Source organism: Spodoptera frugiperda, chromosome 21, assembly GCF_023101765.2.
Source record: "Spodoptera frugiperda isolate SF20-4 chromosome 21, AGI-APGP_CSIRO_Sfru_2.0, whole genome shotgun sequence".
In the NCBI taxonomy this organism is placed as follows: Eukaryota; Metazoa; Arthropoda; class Insecta; order Lepidoptera; family Noctuidae; genus Spodoptera; species Spodoptera frugiperda.
This window is the reverse complement of record NC_064232.1, coordinates 7,066,502-7,080,764: the sequence shown is the minus strand read 5'-3', so window position 1 is coordinate 7,080,764 and position 14,263 is coordinate 7,066,502. Positions and strand designations below refer to the sequence as shown.

Here is a 14,263-nt window from a genome sequence, read left to right as displayed (position 1 = left end):
TTTTATATATAATTGAAATACATTTAAACTATATTAGCTGAGTTATAGCGATTTATGTCCAAGAAGTCAGAAAAAAAATCTAATTGAAGATTGCATTTGTGCGTGCGCCGCTTATACCGTTGGATACAAGTAAGAACAATGTATAGCAAAAACATTGGTCTTTATTAGTTCTACAAAAAAGTCCGCGATGACATATATCCAGCTTTTTTATTTAAGTCACAAAAACTACTTTTCTGTATTAAAAAAACATTTAATTCGTTGGGTGATGTTTAACTGGTGATATAACCAATAATACATATATCCTTATCATAATAAGTAAGTTCATCATCACGAGCATTTAATTTAGATTATTTTTGCAGTTTACAGTGTGTTATTTAGACATATAGTTTAGGAGATATCACGATATTAGTATTGCGGCACGGTACGGGCCGGCCGCGGCGGCGGGGGCAGCGTCCCTATAAATAGCGCGTCGGCGGCAGCGGCTCCCCTGTAGCACTTTGAAATTGGAAGCGATCGGACGCGTTTATTTATCGCAGCTCTTTGAGAAAAATAAAACGTGCTTTTCAGCGCGACAACAATAATTGTATGATAATAATAGGTATTGTATTCTAAGGTTAGTATTAAATCGCATTTATTTTTGATATTAATGTAAAAAGTAAATAAGTTTAAAATGTAGGTACACAACGTTAATCTTCTAAAAATTAATTGTTTTAAGTAAATAAAAAGTAAGTAAAAGTAATAAAATGTAGAATGTAAATAATTTAAAAAGTAAACAAGAAAATAATAGTTAGATGTATATGTATAACAAAAGTAGGTAAGTACATAAAAAAAACAAAAAATATAAAAAAATAAATAATATTAAAAAGTAGGTACTACGACTTTGATCTATACATATAAGACAAAAAAAAATCTGTACATTACTTAAATATTTTTTCCAAAAACTGATAGGGGGGGGCGATCAAAGAAGAGTCACAGAAACCAAAAAACATTTTAATATTTTAAACGCGGTTAAGGGAAAGAGAAGTTATTGTGAATTGAAAATTAGTATCCAATATGTGTTGGTGCGTTGACTGTATTTGTCGAAGTAGCGGGATACACGCAAACGAAGTTGCGCGGGTCAGCTAGTGTTTAATATAATAGACAAGTTGCCGGACAAGCGCCCCCACCACCTCAATGGATACGTATACGTATACTGGAATATGTTTAATATAATAGACAAGTTGCCGGACAAGCGCCCCCACCACCTCAACGGATACGTACGTATATTGTATATACTGGAATATGTTTAATATAATAGACAAGTTGCCGGACAAGCGCCCCCACCACCTCAACGGATACGTACGTATATTGTATATACTGGAATATGTTTAATATAATAGACAAGTTGCCGGACAAGCGCCCCCACCCCGCCTCGCCGCGACATCAGCCCCACCATCTTAATGGATACGTACGTATACTGGAATATGTTTAATATAATAGACAAGTTGCCGGACAAGCGCCCCCACCATCTTAATGGATACGTACGTACATTGTATATACTGGAATATGTTTAATATAATAGACAAGTTGCCGGACAAGCGCCCCCACCACCTTAATGGATACGTACGTATACTGGAATATGTTTAATATAATAGACAAGTTGCCGGACAAGCGCCCCCACCACCTCAATGGATACGTATGTATACTGGAATATGTTTAATATAATAGACAAGTTGCCGGACAAGCGCCCCCACCATCTCAATGGATACGTACGTATATTGTATATACTGGAATATGTTTAATATAATAGACAAGTTGCCGGACAAGCGCCCCCACCCCGCCTCGCCGCGACACCAACCCCACCATCTCAATGGATACGTACGTATACTGGAATATGTTTAATATAATAGACAAGTTGCCGGACAAGCGCCCCCACCCCGCCTCGCCGCGACACCAACCCCACCATCTTAATGGATACGTACGTATATTGGAATACAGTACGGAGATTCACCGCTTCATGGTGGATATCCCACCCACTCGCACGAAGCGCTTCGCTTCAAGCTTCCTTGTGCGATGACTGCTAGGAAGTGGAACTCCTTGCCGGAGTCTGTGTTTCCTGATGGGTATAACCTGGGTGTCTTCAAAGCCCGAGTGAATAGGTTGCTTATGGGCAGACGTGCTCCATCGTAGGCCGCATCATCACTTACCATCAGGCGAGATAGCGGCCAAACGTCGACCCATTAAATGTAAAAAAAAAAGTTTTCTTAAACGCATGTTCATAAAAATAATATTAAAGTAAAGTTTTTCACTTTAAATTCAAATGATGCGTAATTTCCAATTTTTAAATTGTGCTCAAGATTTCGTGGCAGTCCACTGCTGGACTACTACCTTGATGGTTCAGGTTTATCAAAGAGCTCTGCCACCCTGTCTTTGTCAAATATGTAGTCGCTTAGTCGAGTATACGACATCCGCAGGAAGAGTAGGGTTGTTGACAAATGTATTCTTCACGATGCAAGTCACAATTTTACGCAAATAAACGTAAATTATTAACACATTGAACGCCGTGGTGGTCCCCGGTGACCGACGTTAGCGGAGGATTTGCCTTCAACAGTTTTCTATTGGCTGTCAAAGACTTAATTATAATTATAATTATATATATATTTTGTTTTGCCAACAGTCGACGACGGACAAGCCCACAACAACGGATAAGGAGGCGGAGCCTAGAACTACACCGGCGCCCTCTCCCGACAGACATGCCAAGGTACATTGTCAACAAAAATATAGTTTACTAAATTTTATTGTCGGCTTTGCCCGCTAGCTAATTCAGTAAATCATCGCATAAGAAGTTTATATCGCAATAATAATTATGTCCAAAATACAATGTGATAGGGTAATGGATACAAAACATTATCAAACCTATGTAAAAAGTAATGAATTTGTTAGCCAAGCTACCGTTTGTCAAACAAAAATAAACGACAAACGATAGCTTTAGATATCTCTTAAAGTAAAAAAAAATATTAAAATAGCCATAATTTTTAGGGGGAGGGGGTTCAGCACCCTATATTTTTTTTTGTCGATAAAATTAGATGTAGTACCCAGCCTTAACGGGTTAGAAGTCTCATCCCTATCACATTGTAGATAAGAAATATTTATTTAAATACTGAAACGTCACTCGATTTTAAGACGCTCTCCCAGAAATAGTTCTGTCAATACATTTGTTTTACAAAAGACAGAGATAGAACGATTTGTCTTGTATAGAAAATCATACAACTGCGTCCACTGATCCGCATCGTACGGACCGCATCATCGGCAATGCGTACATGCGATGCGTACTGATGACGTCATACGGGATGCGTGCGATGCGAGTATGTGGACGCTTACCTTAAGACCCTGTAAATAGCTCGTGATAAAATAATCAAACAGTCCTCGAACACATACGTAAAGATATACTTCACTTACATTTACTTGCGGCGTTGTCCGCTAGCAAATTCAGTAAATTATCGCACGAGAACTTCATATTGCTATTAAAATTCATGTCAGAAATCGATTAAAGACATTGTGTACCAAAATTATAAATATTAATGAGAAAACGAAAAAAAAAAATAAGGCAAACTCCAACAAAATTATTTGAGATGGCTTTTCGACTGGTTTCAAACCACGACAGGAGCACAAAATCGTCGATCGGTGCTCACTATCACGTTGCATAGACTTGCTTCTTATAATTGAGTTTGCGACCCTATCGTAGCTCGAAAATAGTCGAACAGTGCTTGAACACTGTTGTTATACAGGGTGTAACAAAATACCCATATATGTACATCAAAGAGCACTGAAGAATACAGGTTGAATAGATTGACTTTGTGTAGAGATATACAAAGTTTCAGTTTAAAATACGACAATAAAAATTGGTATCAAATACTTGGTATCGCATGGTTCTTGATTTTAAAATCATACAAACGTGTCACTACACTACAGGGGTCATTCGCTAATATTACGAAACATTTCTTCTGTAAATCTGATCGCCTAGCTGTCTACCTAATTTTGATTCGCATAGCGCCGGTATTGGAAAAAATCATAGGTACCATGAAAACATGAGTTTAAAAAACCCTTCCCGTATCGTTTGTTATGTTATCTAGAAGCCGTGCAATTGATATGTATACCCCCTTTTTGTTACACGTTGTATATAAGTAAGCCTTGATATTAATTAGTTCTTTATGTTTGTATGTGTGTATGTCCACCCTTACATACATAAGTAAGTTATGTAATATTAATAAATGATGTATGTATATATGTATGTATGTCTGTTTGTCCCCCAGCAACAAGAGACGTCGACGTCAGCGGTGACGGGTACGACGACGCGGCCCGAGCGACAGAGCGTGCCGCCCTGTAAACCCAGGCCGCCGGCTCCGGGTGAGTTACATACAACTACTTTATATAAAACTAGCTAATCTCGGTTTCACCCGCTCTGCTCGGCCCCGTTTGATCGTAGCGCAATGTTTTATTGCTAAACACCTTCCTAAATAAATGAGCTATCCAACACAAAAATAATTATTCAATTTGGTGCAGTAGTTCCGAATATTAGCGGGTACATACATGTGGCGATTATTTTTATTTATATAGATATTTGTATAGGCAATAATACTAAGAACCACGCAGTGTTTTATCGTTATTTTCTTCGTTGGTCGAGTGGTAGCAATTGCGACTGCTGAACAAGGTGTCCCGGGTTCTAATCCCGGGTCGGGCGAAAAATTGCTGGGCATTTTCATTCCTAAAATATCACAGTAATAGTCCGTAGTCTAGAAATGTGCTCGGTATATGGCAATAGGCTCACCACCTAACTTTTCCGCAAACTTTCTAGCACAATGTAAATGAATCAAATTGCTAGATTGCTTAAACCATTAACTGAACGGGATGAACTTCTGACTGAGTGGCAGTGTAGATGGGAATCTTCTACCAAGGGCCGCCACCTCTATCAGTTCTTTCCATCCGTGCATGAGCGACCGCCTATCCTTTTAGTGATGAAAGGCGTGACTGACGATGAAGTTAGAAATTAGACTATTCTTTTTCTTTTCTTTTTAAATAAAACATTGCCCCACATTAGGATTTTCTCCTGTGTAGTAGGTGCGTTTACAAACATACAATTTAACATACACATGACACCCAGACCCGAAACAACAATTTGTGGATTACACAAAGAGTTGCTCCGTGAGGGAATCGAACCCGCTACCCGTTGCGCGGCAGCCAGTTGCCCAGCCACCGCACCAACTGTGCAGTCAACTATAATATATTTGTATGTAATATTGTCTAGGTGGAGGCCCGACCCTGGCCCGTCTCCGAGTGGTGACGGCCCCGCCTACCTGTGTACAGGAACTCGCCGCGGCATCGCCTGCTACTCCCGGTATGTATGCAAATTAATCTATAACTATAATATAATAAAAATAAGTCGGGTTTTCCTTCCTCACGCTATAACTGCAGAACGCACGAACCGATTTCCACGGTTTTGCATTCGTTGGAAAGGTCTCGGGCTCCGTGAGGTTTATAGCAAACAAAATGCAGGAAACATTTCAAGAAAAAGCAGAAAAACAGGGAAAATGTTTCATATACAGCGCCATCTCTGATACAAATATAAGCGAATCCATCTGGTTGCGAAACGGAGTTCGCCGGGTTTGCTAGTATACTTACTTATTGTGCGAACTGCTAGGGAGTGGAACTCCTTGCCGGAGTCTGTGTTTCCTGATGGGTATAACCTGGGTGTCTTCAAAGCCCGAGTGAATAGGTTGCTTATGGACATCATCATCACTTACCATCAGGCGAGATAGCAGTCAAACGTCGGCGCATTAAACATAAAGAAAAAAATACTCTATAAAGCTCCGTGCATTATTTTACAAATACAACTGAGACTGAATCTGGATCCCTTAATTAGGCAGTCGCACTTACCATTATGAAAACCAACTGTCAAATCTAATATGCTTTAGTAATAGACAATAGACTCACCCTTTTTCTTCTCCTCTAATAACATCTTCTGATTTATTTCGTTGCGGGATCCAAGACAGTCATTCATGTCCCTGGGACGTTGGACTTCAGTGTTCCGATGTTTGCATGGTTGTGTCTACTGTAGATCCTGGTGTACAGGAGTTGAACTGATTTTTTTATGGAATAAGCCGGTAAACGAGCAGACGTATCACCTGATGGTAAGCAATCGCCGCCGCCTATGAATACTTGAAACACCAGAGGCGTTACAAGTGCGTTGCCGGTCTTTTGAGGGTTAGGAATTTAAAGGTTACTGGGGGGAATCGGGGATTGGAAAGGGGGGGGGATTGGGCCTCCGGTAGAGCCGGCCCAGCAGTACCGAAGCATGGCGAGCCCACACTTATAGTATGTAGTACATGGTATAGGAGGTTTTTTGGGCTTGTCACAACAAAAAAAAACGTTCCAACTCCAATGTGGAGCTTGAATGCCGCTGGTAGAGGCTGGTTAACTATATGTACGTATTCTCATCTCCAGGTGAAGCCGTGAGTCCTAGAATAATTGCGGCCGACGTGGACAGCGTACACTCTGACACGCATTTCAAGAGAGGTAAGCATATCTAGCTCTTACTAAATCCTATCTATTTGGTTCAAAAATTATTTCTGTTTAGCTGTTTATGTGTGAAAGTAGTAGTAAACAGTATTGCCCCATCAAAGTACTATCCTACTCATATTATAAATGTCTCGTTTGCCGAGTGGTTGCAAGAGCGATTGCCGGGCAAGGGGTCTCGGGTTTGATTTCTGGGTCGGACAAAGTATTACTGGGCTTCTTTCGGTTTTTCGAAAATTTCTCAATAGTAGCACGGAGTCTGGAATTGTGTCCGGTATATGGTAATAAGCTCACCCCCTATTACATGGGACTTATAACACAAATGGTAAAAAGTGGGTGTACATTGTATAGCGGTATTGCGTGCCGTAATGTGCACCTCTGTCTGCCCCTTGGGGGATAAAAGGCTTGACGTTGTTTAGTTTACTTTTAATATATTTATTTGCCAGAAGAAACACGGTAAATACAGAGTTGTTACATAGGTAAATATGTATAAAAAAAGATCAACATGTTTCGCTGTCGCATGCAAATTATCAAAGTTATTTTGCTTAAAAAATTAGAAGTAAGTATTTGTATTATATTGTAGTTTATGCAGTATTTCAAGTAGTTATATTTTCTTTTTTTTTTAAATGGTGCCAAGTTCTCGGCTTTCATCCTGTGTCGTGTGTATGTTTACAAATATACAAGTTCACATACACATGACACACAGACCCGACACAACAATCTTTGGACCACAAAACAGTTGCTCCGTGCGTGAATCGAGAATCTGGGTAGCCGGTTGCCCAGCTACCCTGCCAACCGTGCAGTCAATATAAAAAATTAAAATTGTACACTAGACGACCCATATAAGGCTCTTTTTTCACATCCATCCAAAGGTTGTCTGTAAGAAAACGCCAGATTGTATGTATGTTTATTTGTTTGTTACTCCTTTACGTCAAAACGGCTGAAGGGATCGGGATGAAATTTAGAACAGGGGTGGATTATGGTCGTTAATTGTGGCCTATGTGTTCATAGGCCACCTATTATCCCACAAAAACGAGGCAAAGCTACTAACAAAAACTAATATTAAAAATAAACATACAGAACCCCCCCAAAACCCATTTCAACACGCACTTGACCGTCATTTCGAAACGTTTACACAAAAATGTGACCTCGTTCCTAATTAGTTGTCGTTTTAAAAATATAACACACAAATATATGTCATACATATGTCTGTCATTAGTGATTTGTACCTGTAGCTGTTTTTAAAATATACTATGTATTATACTATGTGTTGTGTAGAAGTTTACTAAACGTAGTTTGTTCGTACTCTCAGTGTGTCGTGTTCGTATAGATTGGTTAGGAAAGATGCTGGGTAAGTGTTTTATTATACATCCGACGCGAAAGTAAGGTTTTTTTTTATGGTATAAGCCGGTAAACGAGCGGACGGATCACTTGATGGTAAGCAATCGCCGCCGCCCATGGATACTTAAAACACCAAACTCATTACTAGAGCGTTGCCGGGCTTTTAGGGGTTAGGAAATGTAGGATTGTCGGGATTGGGAAGATTAGGAAGGGGAGGGGGTAATTGGGCCTCCTGTAACCTCACTTACACAACAAAATGCAACGCCAACGTTGTTTCATGTTGGTTTTTCTGCTCGGCCGTGCTTTTTTTACTAGAGATGTGCTATATTGCATCGTAGCATAGTACATCTCTGATAGAAAAGCACCCTTAAAATGCTATCTTTGACCGTCTTCAAATTTGGAGATTATAGTAATCTCCTCTTATGATTTAATAGTGCAATGATGTATGTATGTTTGTTTGTTTGTCCGCAGGAGCGCGTCGTACAGCCCGCGCCCGCGCCGACCAAAGTTACACGCAGTTCGCAGTCATGGACGATGAAAACGTTTCCGCTTTGCAACAGGTAATGTACCATTTACTATTATTAATTTATTTATACTTATAGGTCTTTTCACTGAAACTATTAATACAGTATTATTTTATGATTTACGCCGCCGTGAACTGTTTATGTGTGGTGCCAATCGCTTACCATCAGGTGATTGTCGCACTATCGCCCAGACACTTGCGACAATTTTTGTTGCCAATCTTTGAAATACATATGGAATAGGGGACTATTGGGGATAATAGGGGGCAAACGAGCAGATGGACCACCTGATGGTAACCGATAAGCGCCACCTATGGACAGACTTGGAGGGACGGAGTCTCCTTTTTTGTCACGGGGGGGGGGATGCCCTTCAGAAGGCGCATTGCATTTTAGGAAGAAAAATAAGGGAGTGTAGAATTTTTACCTTACTGAAACCACCCCGGTAGCCACCTGCATCTATAAAAGACACGGGGTCCTCTTATAAACATATTCAGGAGCACAATGCGCTTCTAGTTTCAGCCTATATGTTCCAAACCGTGGCTCCTTTTCGTTAAAATATCCATACTCTCTGAGAGTATAATATAACACAAATGAATGGTACAACATTCATATCATGAATCATCATAGTAAATGTCTCTATATCCCTTGTCCACAGGTCACAAAAGGCGGAGCCCTAACTCTGGTGTCTCTATGGAAGTCCCAGTTCGATGACTCCGAGGAGACCACAGACAACGAATGGAAACAGGAACAGTTGCAGGTGAGCCATAGACTAGTATATAGGTACAGTTGTAAACACCACTGAGCAGTGCAAGAGGGACGGAGCTATACAACCTACATAGCTCCGTCCCTCTCGCACTGCTCAATGATCGACCATTGTGAAACAATTGTAATAGCAGACTAAGGCCCCAGGGGCGGGCAAACTTGTTTAGATATGTAGTAGGGTAGGATAGTATATGTAGCTGGTTTTTAGCTATTGCCCGCTTCTGGACAGATGGTAATAAAAAAGTAATCGGTAGTTAAGTTAGTAGCGATCGAGATATTAATTAAAAGGTTGTTTGATTTTAACGTTTCAATGGTTGTATAAAACTGTTTATATTTATAAGGAACTAACTAGCTGACTTCGTACCGCCTCAAACATTTTTCACCACCTTTCAAACTTTCCATGGACCTTTACAAATAAATCAAGACCAAAATTAGCCAGATAGGTCCAGCCATTTTCGAGTTTCAGCGAGACTAACTACCCTAACCGCGAAACCGCCGAAACGCTACGGTTTTAAACCGCGTAACCGTTCGTTGTATTCCCACCACTAAGTTGTCTATGAACTATACGTTTTGAAGATGCCACTATGCCGTTTCTTTACATTGCACGGTTTTAAAATCAGTCGCGAAAAAAACAAATGCGGTCACTGCCATTCGGTTTCGTATATTTTTTTATAATAAATACCGTAAGACTTACTAAATTAACTAACGCGCAACGTCCCTGCGTCTGCACACGCTGTTCATGATGTCCTTATGTGACTCCATACTAGTAAAGTTTTTGTCAATTAACGCACGCGAGTAAACCGTAATTTTCAGTTAATTCGGTTCTTTGTTTCACAAAGTTGCGTAGTTAAAATCGCCTTCTTGTTTGTCTACCTCAGACGAACGAGTAAAATGTCCTTTGCCATTAGACAAAATCATCAAAGTTAATTGCACAACGGTATCCTTTTAAGAGGGGAAAATCATCGAATATCTCTTCTACCTAGTTAAGTGACAGAGTGTTATTTTTATGGGACAAACCCGGCACAACCTACCAAAACCGCTGCAAATTCTGTAAACCAGGATCTACAAGTAGACACAACCATGAAAAACATCGAAATACAGGAGGGAGAATGTCAAACTTTTACTGACTAAACATCACCACGTTCTTACTACTGCATAAAGATGGAACTCCGGTAACTACTAGCGGTTTTAACCACAGTCCCGGTTGGGACACAAGTGTACCTTTAGAATCTAGTTAGTTAGTAAGTACATTAGCATAGTGAGTAGTGTGTAGTGAGTGTAGTGAGTGAGTAGTATGCGGCGTGTCCGCAGTCCCCGGAGCGCGCGCGCACGTCGGGCGTGTCGTCGTGTTCCCACCGACAGCCCACGCAGCCCAGCACCCACTCCACACTACACACCGTGCAGCATCTGCTCGTGCACCAGGTATCATACACCCGCCCCCACTACACTACACTACATCCCCCTCTACTCCACTCGACCCCACTACCACGCAGCCCAGCACCCACTCCACACTACACACCGTGCAGCATCTGCTCGTGCACCAGGTATCATACACCCGCCCCCACTACACTACACTACATCCCCCTCTACTCCACTCGACCCCACTACCACGCAGCCCAGCACCCACTCCACACTACACACCGTGCAGCATCTGCTCGTGCACCAGGTATCATACACCCGCCCCCACTACACTACACTACATCCCCCTCTACTCCACTCGACCCCACTACCACGCAGCCCAGCACCCACTCCACACTACACACCGTGCAGCATCTGCTCGTGCACCAGGTATCATACACCCGCCCCCACTACACTACACTACATCCCCCTCTACTCCACTCGACCCCACTACCACGCAGCCCAGCACCCACTCCACACTACACACCGTGCAGCATCTGCTCGTGCACCAGGTATCATACACCCGCCCCCACTACACTACACTACATCCCCCTCTACTCCACTCGACCCCACTACCACGCAGCCCAGCACCCACTCCACACTACACACCGTGCAGCATCTGCTCGTGCACCAGGTATCATACACCCGCCCCCACTACACTACACTACATCCCCCTCTACTCCACTCGACCCCACTACCACGCAGCCCAGCACCCACTCCACACTACACACCGTGCAGCATCTGCTCGTGCACCAGGTATCATACACCCGCCCCCACTACACTACACTACATCCCCCTCTACTCCACTCGACCCCACTACCACGCAGCCCAGCACCCACTCCACACTACACACCGTGCAGCATCTGCTCGTGCACCAGGTATCATACACCCGCCCCCACTACACTACACTACATCCCCCTCTACTCCACTCGACCCCACTACCACGCAGCCCAGCACCCACTCCACACTACACACCGTGCAGCATCTGCTCGTGCACCAGGTATCATACACCCGCCCCCACTACACTACACTACATCCCCCTCTACTCCACTCGACCCCACTACCACGCAGCCCAGCACCCACTCCACACTACACACCGTGCAGCATCTGCTCGTGCACCAGGTATCATACACCCGCCCCCACTACACTACACTACATCCCCCTCTACTCCACTCGACCCCACTACCACGCAGCCCAGCACCCACTCCACACTACACACCACACTCCACTTCCCTACACGCGAATCCATTTCACTACATTTGACTCCACTTCAATACACCACTACAATCGACTCATCTACACTCGAATCCTCGTCCATCGATTACACTACACTCATCAACTCTACATTGCTCTTGGCTCCAATTCACTACTATCTAAACCCAACACTACGACACTACATTCAACTACATTAGACTACACTACATTACACTTGAATCACTCTACATTAGACTTCACTAAACCATATTTGCTTTTGACATATTATAATGCTTCATATCCATTTCACATTATGTAATATTTGACGCGGTGTTGCACGCGTGTATACGGTGTCATGGGACCCAGTATATACATATATATTAAGTGGACATATAAACATATAATACTATGTTGGAATATAGCGTGATTGGCTGGCGAACATATAAATTATTATATATGATGGTATTTTATACTTATGGTGAAAATTCTCGGTCCGATCTGTAAAAGTATTTTAACACATTGAACGCCGTGGTGGTCACCGGTGACCGACGTTAGCGGAGGATTTGCCTTCAACAGTTTTCTATTGGCAGTCAAAGATTTAATGGTGACTTCAAGCCACCGCTCTCTAAACAATAGCGTATGCAACGCTCGCTACGTCTATTGTTGCTCGCAATTATGAGCCCCTAGCGTGCCTTGAAACTTGTAGAGTTACCTCAAACACTAACGAGAGCAAGTCTAAATTAATTATTATGTTATCGGCTTACACACGTAACTGTTTGACGAGACACTCGACTAGTTTCAAGCCATGCTAGAGGCTCATATTCATGAGCAGCATTCCACGACACGCGACGCGGCGATTGTCGCGCTGCTACATAATATAACATAATAATTAATTTAGTATGTCTCACGAAAGTTATAATAAAATGAGAGCAAATCTATTATTACTTTTACAGATCGGACAGACCAATTTCACAACACACTTTATTCCAATTCAAGACATCACTTTTAAAACGTACAAAAAATTGTTTCAGGCTGCTCAACAGACGGAAAAGACCTCCCCCCCCGGCCCAGTCGCGCCCCCAGCCCCAGTAACCCCCGCGCCCCCGGCACCCCCACAAGCGCGCCCCCCGGAGCCTACAAGACAGAACAGCGAGCCCTCACGACGTCCCACGGAGAATAGGAAGAAAGTACACTGTCTGTACATACCGGGTATAGACGCCTATCCGAAGTTGCAGCCTAGTTTGCCGCGATGTTGGTCGTTGCCTGCTATTGGTGAGATATTCTTTTTAAGATTTAATGTTTTAAGATGCCCGCTTCTCATGCATTAGAATGCGGGCTTGAAACCTTCCAATGGTAAGTCCCTGTGAGACTTGTTCCGAGTTTAGTAGAGTTACTTTACAAGATTATTTACGGCGCATTCCAATAACCGTAGAATTTTGACACATTTTGTATGGAGCTTATGTCAAAATTCTACCGCTGGTAGGCAAATCTACCGATCGGTAGGTTATTGGAATGCGCCGTTAGACATCACTGATAAACGGTGAAGGAAAACCTGGGCTTATAATTTCTAATTATAAGTTAGAAATCGCCAACCCGCATTGAGCAAGCATTTACATGCTCAAGCCTTCTCGGTGGCCTTTGGTCAGCAGTGACTACTTATAGGCTATTAATGTGATGTGATTGTTTTTCTTACGGTTACTTTTAGAGCCTTTCATTTATATGTATAGATAAGCCCAAACCTATAATCAGAAACTAGCCCAGATTCCCTCACGATGTTTTCCTTCAGCGTTTGTCAGTAGTGTCTAAATAATCTTAGGAAAAATCTCTACATATAACTTGGAAAAAACCACATTGATACTTGCCATTTATAGGTTTCACCACTGCACTCTCGTGCATGAGAAGCGGACGTCTTAAAACTTCCGAGCAACCACACATTTGTTGACATACACTGTTGATAGGTTTAGGTATCCTCATGCATGAGAAGCGGGGACATTTTCTTGTAGTATGAAGCTACAAGCATGAAAACCGCACGTCTTACACCTCCCGTCCACCACATTTTTTGTATATCTGTGATTCCTGATGGGTATAACTTGGGTGTCTTCAAAGCCCGAGTGAATAGGTTGCTTATGGGCAGACGTGCTCCATCGTAGGCCGCATCATCACTTACCATCAGGCGAGATAGCGGCCAAACGTCGGCCCATTTAACATAAAAAAAACCATGTTGTGGTCCAGGCTGCCGCGTCCGCTCGCTGCGCGCGCCGCTGCTGCAACAAGCGTCGTTCGACGGCAGCGCGGGCTCCGTGCGCTACCGGCTCGACGTCATGCGCGGCGTGGCGGCGCGAGACCACGACGCCATAGACGTCGCACCGCCGGCGCCGCAGAGGGCGCTCAGTGCGCCTGTACGTATATTATTATTATTATGTATGTTCTTTACATAATCACGGGACTACAAGGTCCCGGACCTCTGGAAGGCGTACGAGGAGCTGAAGCCAACT

At 42.8% G+C, this 14,263-nt stretch overlaps 1 protein-coding gene across 1 annotated transcript in view; it reads left to right on the top strand.

The window, feature by feature from the left end:
• The window catches only part of LOC118280228 (tau-tubulin kinase homolog Asator), a 106,571-nt gene that overhangs the window by 84,302 nt on the left and 8,006 nt on the right, over positions 1-14,263 (top strand). Inside the window, 9 exon segments of the mRNA XM_050701982.1 lie at positions 2,657-2,740; positions 4,293-4,386; positions 5,285-5,374; positions 6,481-6,552; positions 8,365-8,453; positions 9,070-9,171; positions 10,488-10,598; positions 12,800-13,040; positions 14,001-14,167. Coding sequence (XP_050557939.1) covers positions 2,657-2,740; positions 4,293-4,386; positions 5,285-5,374; positions 6,481-6,552; positions 8,365-8,453; positions 9,070-9,171; positions 10,488-10,598; positions 12,800-13,040; positions 14,001-14,167 — 1,050 coding nt within the window.